Source organism: Oncorhynchus mykiss, chromosome 19 (assembly GCF_057628025.1).
Source record: "Oncorhynchus mykiss isolate SJ-2025 chromosome 19, ASM5762802v1, whole genome shotgun sequence".
NCBI lineage: Eukaryota > Metazoa > Chordata > Actinopteri > Salmoniformes > Salmonidae > Oncorhynchus > Oncorhynchus mykiss.
The window spans coordinates 1,899,449-1,922,525 of record NC_143040.1 but is presented as its reverse complement, the minus strand read 5'-3'; the positions used below and the strand labels follow the sequence as shown (position 1 = coordinate 1,922,525).

At 49.3% G+C, this 23,077-nt stretch overlaps 2 protein-coding genes across 3 annotated transcripts in view; one reads left to right on the top strand and one right to left on the bottom strand.

The window, feature by feature from the left end:
• LOC118936816 (DNA-directed RNA polymerase I subunit RPA49) overlaps positions 1-14,935 on the bottom strand; it is a 21,999-nt gene extending 7,064 nt beyond the window's left edge. Inside the window, exons 1-10 of one of the 2 annotated variants that reach the window (XM_090209828.1) lie at positions 14,706-14,935; positions 14,236-14,339; positions 13,444-13,520; positions 12,674-12,759; positions 10,664-10,722; positions 10,279-10,423; positions 7,346-7,456; positions 6,429-6,522; positions 6,129-6,259; positions 3,751-3,832 (exon numbers count right to left, since the gene is read on the bottom strand). In XM_090209828.1, coding sequence (XP_090065954.1) covers positions 3,751-3,832; positions 6,129-6,259; positions 6,429-6,522; positions 7,346-7,456; positions 10,279-10,423; positions 10,664-10,722; positions 12,674-12,759; positions 13,444-13,520; positions 14,236-14,339; positions 14,706-14,769 — 953 coding nt within the window. In that variant the 5' untranslated portion in view covers positions 14,770-14,935. Of the gene's footprint in view, positions 1-3,750; positions 3,833-5,856; positions 5,931-6,128; positions 6,260-6,428; positions 6,523-7,345; positions 7,457-10,278; positions 10,424-10,663; positions 10,723-12,673; positions 12,760-13,443; positions 13,521-14,235; positions 14,340-14,705 lie in introns of those variants that run through there. The other variant, XM_090209829.1, reaches the window with a different exon arrangement.
• Positions 14,910-23,077, top strand: LOC110513527 (zinc finger and BTB domain-containing protein 5). The gene is made up of 5 exons (XM_090209788.1): positions 14,910-15,410; positions 16,635-16,664; positions 16,893-17,075; positions 18,802-19,650; positions 21,911-23,077. The coding sequence occupies exons 2-5, from the start codon at positions 16,638-16,640 to the stop codon at positions 23,045-23,047; spliced, it is 2,196 nt and encodes a 731-aa protein (XP_090065914.1). The 5' UTR covers positions 14,910-15,410; positions 16,635-16,637; the 3' UTR covers positions 23,048-23,077.

Below are 23,077 nucleotides of genomic sequence, written 5' to 3'. Positions count from 1 at the left end.
TGCTATCTGAAAAGCAGACGATCTATGGGCCCGGGTCTAGTGCACTACGTAGGGTGCTATCTGAAAAGCAAGACGATCTATGGACCCGGGTCTAGTGCACTACGTAGGGTGCTATCTGAAAAGCAGACGATCTTTGGACCCGGGTCTAGTGCACTACGTAGGGTGCTATCTGAAAAGAAGACGATCTTTGGACCCGGGTCTAGTGCACTACGTAGGGTGCTATCTGAAAAGCAGACGATCTATGGGCCTGGGTCTAGTGCACTACGTAGGGTGCTATCTGAAAAGCAGACGATCTACGGGCCCGGGTCTAGTGCACTTCGTAGGGTGCTATCTGAAAAGCAGACGATCTATGGGCCCGGGTCTAGTGCACTATGTAGGGTGCTATCTGAAAAGCAGACGATCTATGGACCCGGGTCTAGTGCACTACGTAGGGTGCTATCTGAAAAGCAGACGATCTACGGGCCCGGGTCTAGTGCACTACGTAGGGTGCTATCTGAAAAGCAGACGATCTATGGACCCGGGTCTAGTGCACTACGTAGGGTGCTATCTGAAAAGCAGACGATCTATGGACCCGGGTCTAGTGCACTATGTAGGGTGCTATCTGAAAAGCAGACGATCTATGGACCCGGGTCTAGTAGGGTGCTATCTGAAAAGCAGACGATCTATGGGCCCGGGTCTAGTGCACTACGTAGGGTGCTATCTGAAAAGCAGACGATCTATGGGCCCGGGTCTAGTGCACTTCGTAGGGTGCTATCTGAAAAGCAGACGATCTATGGACCCGGGTCTAGTAGGGTGCTATCTGAAAAGCAGACGATCTATGGGCCCGGGTCTAGTGCACTACGTAGGGTGCTATCTGAAAAGCAGACGATCTATGGGCCCGGGTCTAGTGCACTACGTAGGGTGCTATCTGAAAAGCAGACGATCTATGGGCCCGGGTCTAGTGCACTACGTAGGGTGCTATCTGAAAAGCAGACGATCTATGGACCCGGGTCTAGTGCACTATGTAGGGTGCTATCTGAAAAGCAGACGATCTATGGACCCGGGTCTAGTAGGGTGCTATCTGAAAAGCAGACGATCTATGGGCCCGGGTCTAGTGCACTACGTAGGGTGCTATCTGAAAAGCAGACGATCTATGGGCCCGGGTCTAGTGCACTACGTAGGGTGCTATCTGAAAAGCAAGACGATCTATGGGCCCGGGTCTAGTGCACTACGTAGGGTGCTATCTGAAAAGCAGACGATCTACGGGCCCGGGTCTAGTGCACTTCGTAGGGTGCTATCTGAAAAGCAGACGATCTACGGGCCCGGGTCTAGTGCACTTCGTAGGGTGCTATCTGAAAAGCAGACGATCTACGGGCCCGGGTCTAGTGCACTACGTAGGGTGCTATCTGAAAAGCAGACGATCTTTGGACCCGGGTCTAGTGCACTACGTAGGGTGCTATCTGAAAAGCAGACGATCTATGGGCCCGGGTCTAGTGCACTACGTAGGGTGCTATCTGAAAAGCAAGACGATCTACGGGCCCGGGTCTAGTGCACTACGTAGGGTGCTATCTGAAAAGCAGACGATCTACGGGCCCGGGTCTAGTGCACTACGTAGGGTGCTATCTGAAAAGCAGACGATCTATGGGCCCGGGTCTAGTGCACTTCGTAGGGTGCTATCTGAAAAGCAGACGATCTACGGGCTCGGGTCTAGTGCACTACGTAGGGTGCTATCTGAAAAGCAGACGATCTACGGGCCCGGGTCTAGTGCACTACGTAGGGTGCTATCTGAAAAGCAGACGATCTACGGGCCCGGGTCTAGTGCACTACGTAGGGTGCTATCTGAAAAGCAGACGATCTACGGGCCCGGGTCTAGTGCACTACGTAGGGTGCTATCTGAAAAGCAGACGATCTATGGGCCCGGGTCGAGTGCACTACGTAGGGTGCTATCTGAAAAGCAGACGATCTATGGGCCCGGGTCTAGTGCACTACGTAGGGTGCTATCTGAAAAGCAAGACGATCTATGGACCCGGGTCTAGTGCACTACGTAGGGTGCTATCTGAAAAGCAGACGATCTTTGGACCCGGGTCTAGTGCACTACGTAGGGTGCTATCTGAAAAGCAGACGATCTTTGGACCCGGGTCTAGTGCACTACGTAGGGTGCTATCTGAAAAGCAGACGATCTATGGGCCTGGGTCTAGTGCACTACGTAGGGTGCTATCTGAAAAGCAGACGATCTACGGGCCCGGGTCTAGTGCACTTCGTAGGGTGCTATCTGAAAAGCAGACGATCTATGGGCCCGGGTCTAGTGCACTATGTAGGGTGCTATCTGAAAAGCAGACGATCTATGGACCCGGGTCTAGTGCACTACGTAGGGTGCTATCTGAAAAGCAGACGATCTACGGGCCCGGGTCTAGTGCACTACGTAGGGTGCTATCTGAAAAGCAGACGATCTATGGACCCGGGTCTAGTGCACTACGTAGGGTGCTATCTGAAAAGCAGACGATCTATGGACCCGGGTCTAGTGCACTATGTAGGGTGCTATCTGAAAAGCAGACGATCTATGGACCCGGGTCTAGTAGGGTGCTATCTGAAAAGCAGACGATCTATGGGCCCGGGTCTAGTGCACTACGTAGGGTGCTATCTGAAAAGCAGACGATCTATGGGCCCGGGTCTAGTGCACTTCGTAGGGTGCTATCTGAAAAGCAGACGATCTATGGACCCGGGTCTAGTAGGGTGCTATCTGAAAAGCAGACGATCTATGGGCCCGGGTCTAGTGCACTACGTAGGGTGCTATCTGAAAAGCAGACGATCTATGGGCCCGGGTCTAGTGCACTACGTAGGGTGCTATCTGAAAAGCAGACGATCTATGGGCCCGGGTCTAGTGCACTATGTAGGGTGCTATCTGAAAAGCAGACGATCTATGGACCCGGGTCTAGTGCACTATGTAGGGTGCTATCTGAAAAGCAGACGATCTATGGACCCGGGTCTAGTAGGGTGCTATCTGAAAAGCAGACGATCTATGGACCCGGGTCTAGTGCACTACGTAGGGTGCTATCTGAAAAGCAGACGATCTATGGGCCCGGGTCTAGTGCACTACGTAGGGTGCTATCTGAAAAGCAGACGATCTATGGACCCGGGTCTAGTGCACTATGTAGGGTGCTATCTGAAAAGCAGACGATCTATGGACCCGGGTCTAGTAGGGTGCTATCTGAAAAGCAGACGATCTATGGGCCCGGGTCTAGTGCACTACGTAGGGTGCTATCTGAAAAGCAGACGATCTATGGGCCCGGGTCTAGTGCACTTCGTAGGGTGCTATCTGAAAAGCAGACGATCTATGGACCCGGGTCTAGTAGGGTGCTATCTGAAAAGCAGACGATCTATGGACCCGGGTCTAGTAGGGTGCTATCTGAAAAGCAGACGATCTATGGGCCCGGGTCTAGTGCACTACGTAGGGTGCTATCTGAAAAGCAGACGATCTATGGGCCCGGGTCTAGTGCACTTCGTAGGGTGCTATCTGAAAAGCAGACGATCTATGGGCCCGGGTCTAGTGCACTACGTAGGGTGCTATCTGAAAAGCAGACGATCTATGGGCCCGGGTCTAGTGCACTACGTAGGGTGCTATCTGAAAAGCAGACGATCTATGGGCCCGGGTCTAGTGCACTATGTAGGGTGCTATCTGAAAAGCAGACGATCTAGTGCACTACGTAGGGTGCTATCTGAAAAGCAGACGATCTAGTGCACTACGTAGGGTGCCAGCGAGTGGACAGCTACCTGCCGTTATTGAAGGTCTCCACGGTGAAGGTCCTCATCAGCTTGATGTGGATGATACGAGGGCAGCCCTCCTCCTGCCCGACTAGAAAACAACATTAACACAACCCTTAATGATACGAGGGCAGCCCTCCTCCTGCCCGACTAGAAAACATTAACACAACCCTTAATGATACGAGGGCAGCCCTCCTCCTGCCCGACTAGAAAACATTAACACAACCCTTAATGATACGAGGGCAGCCCTCCTCCTGCCCGACTAGAAAACATTAACACAACCCTTAATGATACGAGGGCAGCCCTCCTCCTGCCAGACTAGAAAACATTAACACAACCCTTAATGATACGAGGGCAGCCCTCCTCCTGCCCGACTAGAAAACAACATTAACACAACCCTTAATGATACGAGGACAGCCCTCCTCCTGCCCGACTAGAAAACAACATTAACACAACCCTTAATGATACGAGGGCAGCCCTCCTCCTGCCCGACTAGAAAACAACATTAACACAACCCTTAATGATACGAGGGCAGCCCTCCTCCTGCCCGACTAGAAAACAACATTAACACAACCCTTAATGATACGAGGACAGCCCTCCTCCTGACTAGAAAACAACATTAACACAACCCTTAATGATACGAGGACAGCCCTCCTCCTGACTAGAAAACATTAACACAACCCTTAATGATACGAGGACAGCCCTCCTCCTGACTAGAAAACAACATTAACACAACCCTTAATGATACGAGGACAGCCCTCCTCCTGACTAGAAAACAACATTAACACAACCCTTAATGATACGATGGCAGCCCTCCTCCTGACTAGAAAACATTAACACAACCCTTAATGATACGAGGGCAGCCCTCCTCCTGCCCAACTAGAAAACAACATTAACACAACCCTTAATGATACGAGGACAGCCCTCCTCCTGCCAGACTAGAAAACAACATTAACACAACCCTTAATGATACGAGGACAGCCCTCCTCCTGCCCAACTAGAAAACAACATTAACACAACCCTTAATGATACGAGGACAGCCCTCCTCCTGCCCAACTAGAAAACAACATTAACACAACCCTTAATGATACGAGGACAGCCCTCCTCCTGACTAGAAAACAACATTAACACAACCCTTAATGATACGAGGGCAGCCCTCCTCCTGCCCGACTAGAAAACAACATTAACACAACCCTTAATGATACGAGGGCAGCCCTCCTCCTGCCCGACTAGAAAACAACATTAACACAACCCTTAATGATACGAGGACAGCCCTCCTCCTGACTAGAAAACAACATTAACACAACCCTTAATGATACGAGGACAGCCCTCCTCCTGACTAGAAAACAACATTAACACAACCCTTAATGATACGAGGGCAGCCCTCCTCCTGACTAGAAAACATTAACACAACCCTTAATGATACGAGGGCAGCCCTCCTCCTGACTAGAAAACAACATTAACACAACCCTTAATGATACGATGGCAGCCCTCCTCCTGCCCGACTAGAAAACATTAACACAACCCTTAATGATACGAGGGCAGCCCTCCTCCTGACTAGAAAACAACATTAACACAACCCTTAATGATACGAGGACAGCCCTCCTCCTGACTAGAAAACAACATTAACACAACCCTTAATGATACGATGGCAGCCCTCCTCCTGCCCGACTAGAAAACATTAACACAACCCTTAATGATACGAGGGCAGCCCTCCTCCTGCCCGACTAGAAAACAACATTAACACAACCCTTAATGATACGAGGGCAGCCCTCCTCCTGCCCGACTAGAAAGCAACATTAACACAACCCTTAATGATACGAGGACAGCCCTCCTCCTGCCCGACTAGAAAACAACATTAACACAACCCTTAATGATACGATGGCAGCCCTCCTCCTGCCCGACTAGAAAGCAACATTAACACAACCCTTAATGATACGAGGGCAGCCCTCCTGCCCGACTAGAAAACATTAACACAACCCTTAATGATACGAGGGCAGCCCTCCTCCTGCCCGACTAGAAAACAACATTAACACAACCCTTAATGATACGAGGGCAGCCCTCCTCCTGACTAGAAAACAACATTAACACAACCCTTAATGATACGAGGGCAGCCCTCCTCCTGCCCGACTAGAAAACAACATTAACACAACCCTTAATGATACGAGGGCAGCCCTCCTCCTGCCCGACTAGAAAACAACATTAACACAACCCTTAATGATACGAGAGATTAGAGATTATGTTCTCGGTGAACACTACAGGTGCAGGCTCAAACAAGGATTACTTTTTAAAAAGTCAACACTTGCTTCTCACACACACACACACACAGAGAGACAGACACACACGCAGAGACAGACAGACACACACACACACGGCATGGCACTCACACTTGCGAGTCATGTTTTTCTGCCGTGCCAGTTTGAGCAGCAGGAGGAGGTAGAAGGCACAGCGAGCATGTCTCTCTCTGGCCACGCCCTCTCTGGGCAGGCTCTCCAACTGATGCACCACGCTCTGACACCTGGAACAACAACGTCAATACAACGTCAACAACACAACAACGCCACCACCGTGTCAACAACACAACAACAACACATCAACAACAATGTCAACAACATATCAACAACAACAACAACGTCAACAACAACACCACAACAACGTCAACAACAGTATGAGTGTTGTAGTCCGACCCTTCATCTGTTAAGTTCTGTAGTTCCTCCGGGGTCAGGGCGGCCATCTTGGAGCCAGCAGCATCCAGGACATCGTACTCCACCGGAGACAGGACTGGGACTCAGGTAAGGACACACACACATTAACCTGGTCATACACACACATTAACCTGGTCACACACACACACACATTAACCTGGTCACACACGCACATTAACCTGGTCACACATTAACCTGGCCATACACACACACACACATTAACCTGGCCATACACACACACATTAACCTGGTCACACATTAACCTGGCCATACACACACACATTAACCTGGTCACACATTAACCTGGCCATACACACACACATTAACCTGGTCACACATTAACCTGGCCATACACACACACATTAACCTGGTCACACATTAACCTGGCCATACACACACACACACATTAACCTGGCCATACACACACACATTAACCTGGTCACACATTAACCTGGCCACACACACACACACACACACACACACACACACATTAACCTGCTCACACACACATTAACCTGCTCACACACACATTAACCTGCTCACACACACACACACACACATTAACCTGCTCACACACACACACACACACACACACACCTTAACCTGGAGTCACACACACACACACACACACACACACAGCTTAACCTGGAGTCACACACACACACACAGCTTAACCTGGAGTCACACACACACAGCTTAACCTGGAGTCACACACACACAGCTTAACCTGGAGTCTCACACACAGCTTAACCTGGAGTCTCACACACACCTTAACCTGGAGTCTCTCACACACCTTAACCTGGAGTCTCACACACACCTTAACCTGGAGTCTCTCACACACACACACACACACACAGCTTAACCTGGAGTCACACACACACAGTCCAGGTGAAGGATACTGTCGTCAAACAGGTAGACGTGTTGAGGTGTGTCGGCGTCGGGGTAGCAGGGAGGAAGGTAATGAGACACTTCAGACTGGGACTCTGCCTGAACAACCTCCTGCTGAAGGGCTGGAGGAGGGAAACATTCACTGTGTTACTGCTGTGTGCTACTGTACAGGTGTGTGTGCTACTGTACAGGTGTGTGTGTGTACGTCTTCTGGTCTGACTGTGTTACTGTACAGGTGTGTGTGTGTGTGTTACTGTACAGCTGTGTGTTACTGTACAGGTGTGTGTTACTGTACAGGTGTGTGTGTGTGTGTGTGTGTTACTGTACAGCTGTGTGTTAATGTACAGGTGTGTGCTACTGTACAGGTGTGTGTGTTACTGTACAGGTGTGTGTGTTACTGTACAGGTGTGTGTGTTACTGTACAGGTGTGTGTGCGTGTGTGTGTGTGTGTGTGTTACTGTACAGCTGTGTGTTAATGTACAGGTGTGTGCTACTGTACAGGTGTGTGTGTTACTGTACAGGTGTGTGTTACTGTACAGGTGTGTGTTACTGTACAGGTGTGTGTGTGTGTGTTACTGTACAGCTGTGTGTTAATGTACAGGTGTGTGTGTTACTGTACAGGTGTGTGCTACTGTACAGGTGTGTGTGTTACTGTACAGGTGTGTGTGTTACTGTACAGGTGTGTGTGTTACTGTACAGCTGTGTGTTAATGTACAGGTGTGTGCTACTGTACAGGTGTGTGTGTTACTGTACAGGTGTGTGCTACTGTACAGGTGTGTGTGTTAATGTACAGGTGTGTGCTACTGTACAGGTGTGTGTGTTACTGTACAGGTGTGTGTGTTACTGTACAGCTGTGTGTTAATGTACAGGTGTGTGCTACTGTACAGGTGTGTGTTACTGTACAGGTGTGTGTGTTACTGTACAGGTGTGTGTGTTACTGTACAGGTGTGTGTGCGTGTGTGTGTGTGTGTTACTGTACAGCTGTGTGTTAATGTACAGGTGTGTGCTACTGTACAGGTGTGTGTGTTACTGTACAGGTGTGTGTGCTACTGTACAGGTGTGTGTTACTGTACAGGTGTGTGTTACTGTACAGGTGTGTGTGTGTGTGTGTGTGTTACTGTACAGCTGTGTGTTAATGTACAGGTGTGTGTGTTACTGTACAGGTGTGTGTGCGTACGTCTTCTGGTCTGACTGTGTCCTTCAGAAAGTATTCAGACCCCTTGACTTATTCCACATGTTGTTACATTACAGCCTTATTCTAAAATGGATTACATAGTTTTTTCTCTCTCTCACCATAATGACATCACAGTACCTCATAATGACATCACAATACCTTATAATGACATCACAATACCCCATAATACCAAGTAGCAGGTTTTCATCAAGGATCTCTGTACTTTACTCCGTTCATCTTTCCCTCGATCCTGACTAGTCTCCCAGTCCCTGCCGCTGAAAAACATCCCCACAGCTTGACGCTGCCACCACCATGCTTCACCGTAGGGATGGTGCCAGGTTTTCTCTAGACGTGACGCCTGGCATTCAGGCCAAAGAGTTCAATCTTGATTTCATCAGACCAAAGAATCTTGTTTCTCACGGTCTGGGTGCTTTTTGGCAAACTACCAGCGGGCCAGAATGTGCCTTTTACTGAGGAGTGGCTTCCGTCTGGCCACTCTACCATAAAGGCCTGATTGGTGGAGAGCTGCAGAGATGGTTGTCCTTCTGGAAGGTTCTCCCATCTCCACAGAGGAACTCTATCAGAGTGACCATTGGGTTCTTCTCCCCAGATCGATCAGTGTGGCAGGGCGTCCAGCACTAGGAAGAGTCTTGGTAGTTCCAAACTTCTTCCATTTCAGAATGATGGAGGCCACTGTGTTCTCGGGGACCTTCAATGCTGCAGAAATGTTTTGGTACCCTTCCCCCAGATCTGTGCCTCGACACAATCCTGTCTCGGAGCTCTACGGACAATTCCTTCAGACCTCACGGCTTGTTTTTTGATCTGACACGCACTGTCAACTGTGCGACCTTATATAGACAGGTGTGTGTGCCTTTCCAAATCCTTCCCAATCAATTGAATTTACCACAGGTGGACTTGTGTGTTGTAGAAAGTTGTAGAAACACCTCAAGGATGATCAATGGAAACAGGATGCACCCGAACTCAATTCAGAGTCTCAATACTTATTTCGGTTTATTTTTTAATAAACATGCAAACATTTCTAAACCCGTTTTTCGCTTTGTCATTAAGGGGTCTTGTGATGTCATTAAGGGGTCTCGTGATGTCATTAAGGGGTCTCGTGATGTCATTAAGGGGTCTCGTGATGTCATTAAGGGGTCTTGTGATGTCATTAAGGGGTCTTGTGATGTCATTAAGGGGTCTTGTGATGTCATTAAGGGGTCTTGTGATGTCATTAAGGGGTCTTGTGATGTCATTAAGGGGCATTGTGATGTCATTAAGTGGTCTTGTGTGTTGATTTGAGGATAAAAAAGGCTGTAACTTAACAAAATGTGGAGAAAGAGAGAAGGGGTCTAAATACTTCCCAAATGTACTGTAGGTGTGTGTGTAGGTAGTTATACAGGTGTGTGTGTGTAGGTAGGTATACAGGTGTGTGTGTGTGTGTGTGTATAGGTAGGTATACAGGTGTGTGTGTGTAGGTAGTTATACAGGTGTGTGTGTGTGTGTGTGTATAGGTAGGTATACAGGTGTGTGTGTGTGTGTGTGTGTAGGTAGGTATACAGGTGTGTGTGTAGGTACCTTCCAGGCCCTTCTGGTCTATGATGGAATGGGCAGCCTTTGCTACAGCACTCTGCAGGGTCTCACTGTGTGTGTGTGTGTGTGTGTAGGTATACAGGTGTGTGTGTTGGTATACAGGTGTGTGTGTGTGTGTGTGTGTGTGGGTATACAGATGTGTGTGTGTGTGTGTAGGTATACAGGTGTGTGTGTAGGTACCTTCCAGGCCCTTCTGGTCTATGATGGTGTGGGCAGCCTTTGCTACAGCACTCTGCAGGGTCTCACTGCCCACCTGGTTTAGTCTCCTGGAGGTCAGAGCTCTCTTCTGCTTGTTGGTACCAAACGCCTCGATCAGAGAGTCCACCTGTAGGGGGGGGGGGGGGGGGGGGGGGTTAGGTATTCATTCTTATGATTGATGTGATCAAATGCAGATTATACTGTAGCCCGCAGTGGGTTTAGTAAAACAACACTTAAACCTGACAGGAAGTATTGGGGGAAACTCTAATCCCTGGAACTAGAGACTAAGGGGAGGGGAGATGTTCAAGGCTGACGGAACTCTAGAACGTTCCGGGTTCTATTTTTTAACAGAAATGAACGGAGGTACCTTTTCCCTGTATGTTAGATCTGTGTTCTGGGACGCATCATTCTCTGTAGACGCCTCCCCTGGGAAACAGAGGACATGTTAGTCAGAGAGACGACTCCCCTGGGAAACAGACGACATGTTAGTGAAGTCAGAGAGACGACTCCCCTGGGAAACAGACGACATGTTAGTCAGAGAGACGACTCCCTGGGAAACAGACGACATGTTAGTCAGAGAGACGACTCCCCTGGGAAACAGACGACATGTTAGTCAGAGAGACGACTCCCCTGGGAAACAGACGACATGTTAGTCAGAGAGACGACTCCCCTGGGAAACAGACGACATGTTAGTCAGAGAGACGACTCCCCTGGGAAACAGACGACATGTTAGTCAGAGAGACGACTCCCCTGGGAAACAGACGACATGACCTACACCAGGTTGTATCGGGGGCTCCAGTTCAACACGGTGAGGTCGACCTACACCAGGTTGTATCGGGGGCTCCAGTTCAACACGGTGAGGTCGACCTACACCAGGTTGTATCGGGGGCTCCAGTTCAACACGGTGAGGTCGACCTACACCAGGTTGTATCGGGGGCTCCAGTTCAACACGGTGAGGTCGACCTACACCAGGTTGTATCGGGGGCTCCAGTTCAACACGGTGAGGTCGACCTACACCAGGTTGTATCGGGGGCTCCAGTTCAACACGGTGAGGTCGACCTACACCAGGTTGTATCGGGGGCTCCAGTTCAACACGGTGAGGTCGACCTACACCAGGTTGTATCGGGGGCGAAAGTGACAAATACACATTTGATTGGGTTTGGTACAGCCATTCATCCAGCCTGTTTTTTTTTTTAAACAGAAGAAGTTGATGACCCAATCACACATCAACCTCTATGTACTTGTGGAGATCTGAGATTTGATTGGTATAGGTCAGTGTTGCCCAACTCCAGTACCCCCCCCGCCCAACAGCCCAACCCCAGTAACCCCCCCCCCCCCCCCCAGTACCCCCATGGCCGACCCATTCTATCTTGTGAATTGAAATGATAACAAATCAAATTGGTTTCTGGTGTAGCAAGTAGACTGATAGGGGATGACTGTCACACTGAAGGGTGTTATCTGATAGGGGATGACTGTCACACTGAAGGGTGTTATCTGATAGGGGATGACTGTCACACTGAAGGGTGTTATCTGATAGGGGATGACTGTCACGCTGAAGGGTGTTATCTGATAGGGGATGACTGTCACACTGAAGGGTGTTATCTGATAGGGGTTGACTGTCACACTGAAGGGTGTTATCTGATAGGGGATGACTGTCACACTGAAGGGTGTTATCTGATAGGGGATGACTGTCACACTGAAGGGTGTTATCTGATAGGGGATGACTGTCACGCTGAAGGGTGTTATCTGATAGGGGATGACTGTCACACTGAAGGGTGTTATCTGATAGGGGATGACTGTCACACTGAAGGGTGTTATCTGATAGGGGATGACTGTCACACTGAAGGGTGTTATCTGATAGGGGATGACTGTCACACTGAAGGGTGTTATCTGATAGGGGATGACTGTCACGCTGAAGGGTGTTATCTGATAGGGGATGACTGTCACACTGAAGGGTGTTATCTGATAGGGGATGACTGTCCCACTGAAGGGTGTTATCTGATAGGGGATGACTGTCACACTGAAGGGTTTTATCTGATAGGGGATGACTGTCACACTGAAGGGTGTTATCTGATAGGGGATGACTGTCACACTGAAGGGTTTTATCTGATAGGGGATGACTGTCACACTGAAGGGTGTTATCTGATAGGGGATGACTGTCACACTGAAGGGTGTTATCTGATAGGGGATGACTGTCACACTGAAGGGTGTTATCTGATAAGGGATGACTGTCACACTGAAGGGTGTTATCTGATAGGGGATGACTGTCACACTGAAGGGTGTTATCTGATAGGGGATGACTGTCACACTGAAGGGTGTTATCTGATAGGGGATGACTGTCACACTGAAGGGTGTTATCTGATAGGGGATGACGTACCTGGGATGACGGGCTGCATGTTGAACAGTTGAGCGTTGTGCACCTCCATCCTCATGGTCTCCTTGTTCAGCACCCCGACATAATACCTGAGACATAACAACACTGTCACCCTGCCACTGTTTTGGTAAACAGCTGAGAGACATAATAACAACACTTGCACCCTGCCACTGTTTTGGTAAACAGCTGAGAGACATAACAACACTGTCACCCTGCCACTGTTTTGGTAAACAGCTGAGAGACATAACAACATGGCCACCCTGCCACTGTTTTGGTAAACAGCTGAGAGACATAACAACATGGACACCCTGCCACTGTTTTGGTAAACAGCTGAGAGACATAATAACAACACTGTCACCCTGCCACTGTTTTGGTAAACAGCTGAGAGACATAATAACAACACTGTCAACCTGCCACTGTTTTAGGAAAACAGCTGAGAGACATAACAACACTCTCACCCAGCCACTGTTTTGGTAAACAGCTGAGAGACATAACAACAACACTGTCACCCTGCCACTGTTTTGGTAAACAGCTGAGAGACATAACAACAACACTGCCACCCTGCCACTGTTTTGGTAAACAGCTGAGAGACATAACAACAACACAGCCACCCTGCCACTGTTTTGGTAAACAGCTGAGAGACATAACAACAACACTGCCACCCTGCCACTGTTTTGGTAAACAGCTGAGAGACATAACAACAACACAGCCACCCTGCCACTGTTTTGGTAAACATTTTGATGTGTTTTTTACCTGCTGAAATAAAAACTTACTTGCAAAGGTTGTTGCATTTTAAGGATCCTGTTCCAAAGTTATTACCAACATAGGAGAGTCTGTCTGATTCTGCAACCTAAACACAGGAAGGAGACCGTGTCAGAGAGAAGTAGCCTTAAAAACACAGGAAGTAGCCTTAAAAACACACAGGAAGGAGACCGTGTCAGAGAGAAGTAGCCTTAAAAACACACAGGAAGAAGACCGTGTCAGAGAGAAGTAACCTTAAAAACACACAGGAAGGAGACCGTGTCAGAGAGAAGTAACCTTAAAAACACAGGAAGTAGCCTTAAAAACACACAGGAAGGAGACCGTGTCAGAGAGAAGCAGCCTTAAAAAAACACACAGGAAGAAGACCGTGTCAGAGAGAAGTAGCCTTAAAAACACACAGGAAGAAGACCGTGTCAGAGAGAAGTAGCTTTAAAAACACACAGGAAGAAGACCGTGTCAGAGAGAAGTAACCTTAAAAACACACAGGAAGGAGACCGTGTCAGAGAGAAGTAGCCTTAAAAACACAGGAAGTAGCCTTAAAAACACAGGAAGTAGCCTTAAAAACACACAGGAAGGAGACCGTGTCAGAGAGAAGTAGCCTTAAAAACACACAGGAAGAAGACCGTGTCAGAGAGAAGGAATGTTGTTTTACCAAAAATGTCTAATATTTAATAACTCAATATTTATAATTTTATTTATTTATTTATCAACTCTGTGTTTTGCTCCTGGGTACAGATCCAAAACGGATCCCAGATCAGCGCTCTAGAGGCAACGTCACCCTACACCAGGCGTAGTGATCTCACCAGCATGCGCCGGTTCTTCTTCCTAGGGTTGGTCTCGTCCACGTTCTTATAGAAGCTGAAGTCCAGCTGCTGTGTGTTCCTCAGGGTGCCGTTAGAGAACTGAACTGTTGAGGAGAAAGAGGGGGATTGAGGATTGACATGAATGCGTATATGTGTGAGGATGCTGTTTATCGACCACAGCTCTGCCTTCAATACCATAGTGCCCTCTATGCTCACCACAAAGCTAAGAGACATAAAAAAAATAAAATGGTATGCATTAGTTAATTTGACTCTTGGGAAGTAGATAAAGGACTTAAATGACAAAATCCCGAAGTTACTATACATTTAACGTCACTGCATTAACATGAGCGCACCCACGTGTACTACGGAACAGGGTGGATTTACGTGTTGTCAATTCTTGGAGACGCTTAAAATTGCAATCTTGTATTTTCAATGAATAATTCGTCTGTAACATAAATAGTCATATTTACCAATAGTCGCTTTATCGTCTTCTCTCTCCTCTTCACAGCAAACCAATGTGCAGTTGGCATCCATGTTTGTTGTCAGTTAAGCGGATCTTAAAAAAACAAAACGGAAATATATTCACCCTCCACACACAAAACAACAGCGACACCCGATGGCGAGGAGTGGTACTGCAACTCGTTAACACGGTGCGCTGATAGGAGTGTAGCGCCACCTACAGAGTCTGGGAGGAGAGGAAGAACATCAACCGCCAGCCCCCTCCCTGAGAAGACCCTGCTTTGGGGGGTAAACAAAACCTACATTTAGATGATTTCAAAGTAACTAAATGGAGTCGTAGCTATTTAGCTGTGTTGTTGTCTGTGTCCTTTTTGGAGGGGGGGAGAGAGGAAAAACATCAACCATCTAGCTCCAGCCACCGCACCCCCTCCCTGAGAAGACCCTCTTTGGGTTAAAAACTAAATTTAGATTGGTTCAAAGTAACAACATGGAGTCATAGCTATTTAGCTGTGTTGTCTGTGTCCTTTTTTGGAGGGGGTTTTAACCTATTCGGACAACATATCGACTATGTGACTGTGAGCACCCGGAGAAGCGTTATAGCGGTCCATGAAGAGCCGTCTAGCCGTCGGTAGTCCTCCTTCTGTCCGGTCTAGTGGACTTGATGAACCCCGTCCGTCCACCCTGACCCGTGGAGTAGCACCGACAACACAAACAAGGTAACCGGCGGCTAACATTAGCAAGCTAGCTTAGACTGTTTATTTGTATTATATCATCATGTTTATTGTTTTATTTATGTTATATCAATGTTGCATTTTTTTTGCTTTGCTGCTTTCTAGGGGATGAAACTTGACAGCTGTTAATAATAACGTTAAGCAAATCTATCTAGGTAGTTAGTATTAGCTAATAATAATAGGTAGTTAGCATTAGCCATTAGCCATTGTAGCCGTACACCTAAGCGAGCAAACATAATAATTATACTTCGATGAGCTGATGTTGTTCTCCTTGATTGTTATTATAAACAAAACAAAAAATGTTAGCTAATGTTGCTAGCTAAGCTACCTCACCGCAAATCGCTGTGTGTTACACTGTTATTTCTTTTAACACAGCCTTTCTCAAAAGTTAGCAAGTAGCTAACTAGCTAGATAAGTGGATATCCAGTTGCTGACATGCTAGTTAGCTTAGCTTAGCAATGATGGTATTCACCAGACTGGGGACTAGTTATTTAGTTAGCTGATAGCAGTCTAGACGTCAACAAACTGTACAGTTTCCTTGCTTGTACTTTGACTAATGTTTTCGCATAGACATACATTACACACATTTTTAACATATTCTCTTCAATATCGTTACTAGTTCCCCACTTTCACTTTCCCGTGAAATAGCCTATGCAATAACTTCAACAAGGCATCTATTATCTATTTGTTAATATATTCAACTAATTAATTGTGATAGCTAGTGTAGCTACTGGCCTTCTACAGCATGTCATATTCAAAGCATTGACCATAGTCTACTATAATGTCCCCTCCACTGACAGTCAATTTAAAGCTAACTTTTTAATCAATCAAAGGTTTTGTCAGGAGGATTACCTCAAGAGGACTTAATTTTCCTGACATTTATTACACAACAGATTTTTTTTACAATCCTGTTTCCTCCCCTCCTTCCCCCTCCCTCTCCCTTTTCTCTCCCTCTTCCCTCTCCCTTCCCCCCCTCCCCTCCCTCTCTTCTCCGCCCCATCCCTTCCTCTCCCCTTCTCCCCCCCTTTCCTCCTCTCCCCCCTCCTCTCCTCTCCCCTTCTCACCCCCTCTCCCCTTCTCCCTCCTCCCTTCCTCTCCCCTTCTCCCCCCTCCCTTCCTCTCCCCCTCCTCCCCTTCTCCCTCCTCCCTTCCTCTCCCCTTCTCCCCCATCCCTCCCTCCCCTCCCCTTCTTCCCCTCCTTCCCTGCAGGTCATGGACTTCCCGGGCCACTTCAACCAGGTAAAATGGAAACAACTTTATGATTTCAGTCAGTAAATGAAAAAGAAAACGCTCTAACAATAAAGTGTTTTCATAATAATATAATATAATATAAGCCATTTGGCAGACGCCCTTATCTGAAGCGACTTACAGTCTTTCACATGTACGCGTGGCCTCAGCGGGAATCGAACCCACGAGCCGTGCTCTAGCTAGCGACTGAGCCACGCGTGATTCATGTTGTTATTGTAGGTCTTCCAGCAGCTGAACTACCAGCGTGTCCACAGCCAGCTGTGTGACTGTGTCATTGTGGTGGGCAGCCGCCATTTTAAGGCCCACCGCTCGGTGCTGGCGGCTTGCAGCACTCACTTCAGAGCCCTGTTCACCGTCGCCCAGGGAGACGCCAGCATGAACATGATACAACTGGACAGCGAGGTGAGGATGATGACGGTGGTGATGATTAAGATGAGGATGAGTCTATTACGGGTGATGAGGATGATGAGTTTATAACAGGGGTGATGAGGATGATGCGTCTAACGGGTGATGAGGATGATGAGTTTATTACAGGTGTGATGAGGATGAGTTTATAACAGGGGTAATGAGGATGATGAGTAACGGTTGATGAAGATGATGAGTCTATAACAGGGGTGATGAGGATGATGAGTCTATAACGGGTGATGAGGATGATGAGTCTATAACAGGGGTGATGAGGATGATGAGTCTATAACAGGGGTGATGAGGATGATGCGTCTATAACAGGGGTGATGAGGATGATGAGTCTACAACAGGGGTGATGATGATGTGTTACTGCAGGTGGTGGTGATGATGATGATGATGTGTTACTGCAGGTGGTGGTGATGAGGATGATGATGATGTGTTACTGCAGGTGGTGGTGATGAGGATGATGATGATGTGTTACTGCAGGTGGTGGTGATGAGGATGATGATGATGTGTTACTGCAGGTGGTGGTGATGAGGATGATGATGATGTGTTACTGCAGGTGGTGGTGATGAGGATGATGATGATGTGTTACTGCAGGTGGTGGTGGTGATGATGATGATGATGTGTTACTGCAGGTGGTGGTGATGAGGATGATGATGATGTGTTACTGCAGGTGGTGGTGGTGATGATGATGATGATGTGTTACTGCAGGTGGTGGTGATGAGGATGATGATGATGATGATGTGTTACTGCAGGTGGTGGTGATGAGGATGATGATGTGTTACTGCAGGTGGTGGTGATGAGGATGATGATGATGTGTTACTGCAGGTGGTGGTGGTGATGATGATGATGATGTGTTACTGCAGGTGGTGGTGGTGATGATGATGATGATGTGTTACTGCAGGTGGTGGTGATGAGGATGATGATGATGATGATGTGTTACTGCAGGTGGTGGTGGTGAGGATGATGATGATGTGTTACTGCAGGTGGTGGTGATGATGATGATGATGATGTGTTACTGCAGGTGGTGGTGATGATGATGATGATGTGTTACTGCAGGTGGTGATGATGATGATGATGATGATGTGTTACTGCAGGTGGTGGTGATGAGGATGATGATGATGATGATGTGTTACTGCAGGTGGTGATGATGATGATGATGATGATGTGTTACTGCAGGTGGTGGTGATGAGGATGATGATGATGTGTTACTGCAGGTGGTGATGATGATGATGATGATGATGTGTTACTGCAGGTGGTGGTGATGAGGATGATGATGATGATGATGTGTTACTGCAGGTGGTGGTGATGAGGATGATGATGATGTGTTACTGCAGGTGGTGGTGATGAGGATGATGATGATGTGTTACTGCAGGTGGTGATGAGGATGATGATGATGTGTTACTGCAGGTGATGAGGATGATGATGATGATGATGTGTTACTGCAGGTGGTGATGAGGATGATGATGATGTGTTACTGCAGGTGATGAGGATGATGATGATGATGTGTTACTGCAGGTGGTGATGATGATGATGATGATGTGTTACTGCAGGTGGTGATGATGATGATGATGATGATGATGATGTGTTACTGCAGGTGGTGGTGATAAGGATGATGATGATGTGTTACTGCAGGTGGTGGTGATGAGGATGATGATGATGTGTTACTGCAGGTGGTGATGATGATGATGATGATGATGATGATGATGTGTTACTGCAGGTGGTGACAGCGGAAGCGTTTGCCGCCCTGGTGGACATGATGTACACCTCCACCCTGATGCTAGGAGAGAGCAACGTGATGGACGTGCTGCTAGCTGCCTCTCACCTCCACCTGAACGCCGTAGTCAAGGCCTGTAAGCACTACCTGACCACCCGCACCATGCCCATGTCCCCGCCGGCAGACCACCGGGCCACACAACACCGCCAACACACCCACGCGGAACAGCAGAGACTCAGGCAGCAGCAGCAGGCAGCCGCCAACGCTAACCTAGCCGCTAACGCTAACCAAGAGGCTAACGCTAACCTAGCGGCTAACGCTGCTACGTCCAGGCTCCAGCGGTCGTTCCTGCTGCAGCAGCTGGGTCTAAGCCTGGTGAGCTCTGCCCTGGGCGGGGTGGAGGAGGATGGGCTAAGGGGTGGTAGCGATGGTGTTAGCATTAGTGGTGTAGTGGAGCACAAAGCTTCCTACCCCATTCGACGCTGCCACAAGAGAAAGCCCTCCCTGAGCTTTAGCCTATCTGAGGACAGGCCCAGGCAGAGGCCCCGCCCCTCCGGAACCCACGGGGATGAAGAAGTGGGACTACTCTCCCCCGACTCCCACAAGACGGGGGAGGAGGCCAGACTGGACGCGGCGATCACCGGCCTAGTAGGGGGCGTGACCCAGGATGACTCCCAGATGCCCAGCCAATCGGACGGCGGACGCTGCGAAGGGGAGGAGCAAGGGATGGCGGAGGAGGGGGGTGTGGGGAAGGAGTCCCTGGATGGGGGGAGTCACCATGGTGATGGGGTGGAGGTGAAGATAACGGAGGAAGAGGAGGAGGAGGAGGAAGTACGGGAGCAACAGGGACAGGTAATGACATTTTAACAGGAAATACCAAATATCCCCTTATTCCCTCTATAGTGGACTACTGTTGACCAGGACCAATAGTGGACTACTGTTGACCAGGACCCATAGTGCACTACTGTTGACCAGGACCAATAGTGGACTACTGTTGACCAGGACCCATAGTGCTCTACTGTTTACCAGGACCCATAGTGCACTACTGTTGACCAGGGCTCATAGTGCACTACTGTTGACCAGGACTACTGTTGACCAGGACCCATAGTGCACTACTGTTGACCAGGACACACAGTGCACTACTGTTGACCAGAACCCATAGTGCACTACTGTTGACCAGAACCCATAGTGCACTACTGTTGACCAGAACCCATAGTGCTCAACTGTTGACCAGGACCCACAGTGCACTACTGTTGACCAGGACCCACAGTGCATTACTGTTGACCAGGACCCACAGTGCATTACTGTTGACCAGGACCCATAGTGCACTACTGTTGACCAGGACCCATAGTGCACTACTGTTGACCAGGACCCATAGTGCACTACTGTTGACCAGGACACACAGTGCACTACTGTTGACCAGAACCCATAGTGCACTACTGTTGACCAGAACCCATAGTGCACTACTGTTGACCAGGACCCATAGTGCACTACTGTTGACCAGGACCCACAGTGCACTACTGTTGACCAGGACCCATAATGCACTACTGTTGACCAGGACCCATAGTGGTCTACTGTTGACCAGGACCCATAGTGCTCTACTGTTGACCAGGACCCACAGTGCACTACTGTTGACCAGGACCCATAATGCACTACTGTTGACCAGGACCCATAGTGGTCTACTGTTGACCAGGACCCATAGTGCACTACTTTAGACCAGGGCCCATAGTGCACAACTGTTGACCAGAACCCATAGTGCACTACTTTAGACCAGGGCCCATAGTGCACTACTGTTGACCAGAACCCATAGTGCACTACTTTAGACCAGGGCCCATAGTGCACTACTGTTGACCAGGACCCATAGTGCACTACTGTTGACCAGGACCCATAGTGCACTACTTTAGACCAGGGCCCATAGTGCACTACTGTTGACCAGAACCCATAGTGCACTACTGTTGACCAGGACTACTGTTGACCAGGACCCATAGTGCACTACTGTTGACCAGGACTACTGTTTACCAGGACCCATAGTGCACTACTGTTGACCAGGACCCACAGTGCACTACTGTTGACCAGGACCCACAGTGCACTACTGTTGACCAGGACCCATAGTGGTCTACTGTTGACCAGGACCCATAGTGCACTACTGTTGACCAGGACCCATAGTGGTCTACTGTTGACCAGGACCCATAGTGGTCTACTGTTGACCAGGACTACTGTTGACCAGGACTACTGTTGACCAGGACCCATAGTGGTATACTGTTGACCAGGACCCATAGTGCACTACTGTTGACCAGGACCCATAGTGCACTACTGTTGACCAGGACTACTGTTGACCAGGACCCATAGTGCACTACTGTTGACCAGGACCCACAGTGCACTACTGTTGACCAGAACCCATAGTGCACTACTGTTGACCAGAACCCATAGTGCACTACTGTTGACCAGGACCCATAGTGCACTACTGTTGACCAGGACCCATAGTGCACTACTGTTGACCAGAACCCATAGTGCACTACTGTTGACCAGAACCCATAGTGCACTACTGTTGACCAGAACCCATAGTGCACTACTGTTGACCAGGACCCATAGTGCACTACTGTTGACCAGGACCCATAGTGCACTACTCTCTTCTCCTCCACTCCTCCTCTCTTCTCTCTTCTCCTTCTCTCTCCTATCTTGTCCTCCTCCTCTCCCATCCTCTCTCCTTTCCTCACTCCTCCTGTCCTCCTCTCCTCTTCTCTCTCCTCCTCTCCCATCCTCTCCTGTCCTCTCTCCTTTCCTCACTCCTCCTGTCCTCCTCTTCTCTCTCCTCCTTTCCTATCTTCTCCTCCTCTCCTCTCTCTCCTCATCTCCTCCTGTCCTACTCTCCTCTTCTCTCTCCTCCTCTCCTCTATTCTCCTCCACTCCTCTCATCTCCTCCTCTCCTGTCCTTCTCTCTCCTCTCATGTCCTCTCCCCTCCTCTCCTCCTCCTCTCTCTCCTCATCTCCTCTCCTCATCTCCTCTTCTCTCTCCTATCGTCTCCTCCTTTCCTCTCTCCTCATCTCCTCCTGTATCTTCTTCTCTCTCCTCCCCTCCTCTCTCCTCATCTCCTTCTCTCCTCTCCTCCAGGTGGTGGTCAAGTGTGAGCCTCTGAGCTCCCCAGAGCCAGCTGATGACATCACCATCCAGGGTAGCGACCAGCTGGGACCTGGAAGAGGAAGAGGAGGAGGGGAGGAGAAGGTAGAACTGAGCCCACAGAGCAGCGACCGTAGTCTCTCCTCCTCTGACCAACAGCTTCTCCAACCCGGTTCCCAGGTCCTGCTCAAAGGAGGTCTTGGTAGTGGGATTGCCGGTGGTTTTGGCTGTAGTAACCATCTTGATGGGAAGTCTGGTTTTAGGATTTCTAGCTTCCTCGGCGCCAAGGTCTTCGGAAGCGGGGGGTCGGGGGTTGATGCCGGGGACGACGACCTCCTCAACACGACGACCGGCGAGGCGATGGCAGCGACACATGGCTTCCTGCTGAGCCCGGAACACTCTGGAACCAATAACTCCGCCTCGATGCTCCGTCCCGGGTCGGCCAACCACCTGCACCTGCTGGCTGGTGACGGTCTCGGGGGATTCTCTACAGACGCCGATTCGCTCTTCCTGCGTCCCCTGCATGACGGACTGGGAAACCCCAGAGGAGGAGGAGGGTTCCCAGATCCTTTTTCTCTGGATTTCCAGCGCTCCAGCCTGGGTCTGCACTCCCTGGCCCGCGCCTCTCGAGGGAGCTCCCTGGGTTACCCTGGATACCGACGCATCGCACCTAAAAACGACAACGTGGGCGGAGGAAGAGGAGGAGGAGAAACAGGGGTCGTTCTCCAAGACGCCCTGTCTTCCTCCAGTCTTGGGGAAGGGGGACCCTTGCTTCTGAACGGTTCGGGAGGTTACGAGTCAGGCCCACCCACCTCGTCCTCGTCCGCCCCAAACCCTCGCCCCCAGCTGACCCGTGCCTCTGCCGACGTCCTCTCCAAGTGTAAGAAGGCCCTGTCCGAACACAACGTGCTGGTGGTGGAAGGAGCCAGGAAGTACGCCTGTCGAATCTGCTGTAAGACTTTCCTCACTCTGACCGACTGTAAGAAACACATTAGGGTCCACACCGGGGAGAAACCGTACGCCTGCCTCAAGTGCGGCAAACGCTTCAGCCAGTCGTCTCACCTGTACAAACACTCCAAGACGACGTGTTTACGTTGGCAGAACAGCAACATGGCCGACGCACTGATGTAGACGATGCTTCAGAGGGGAGGGGGGGGAGGG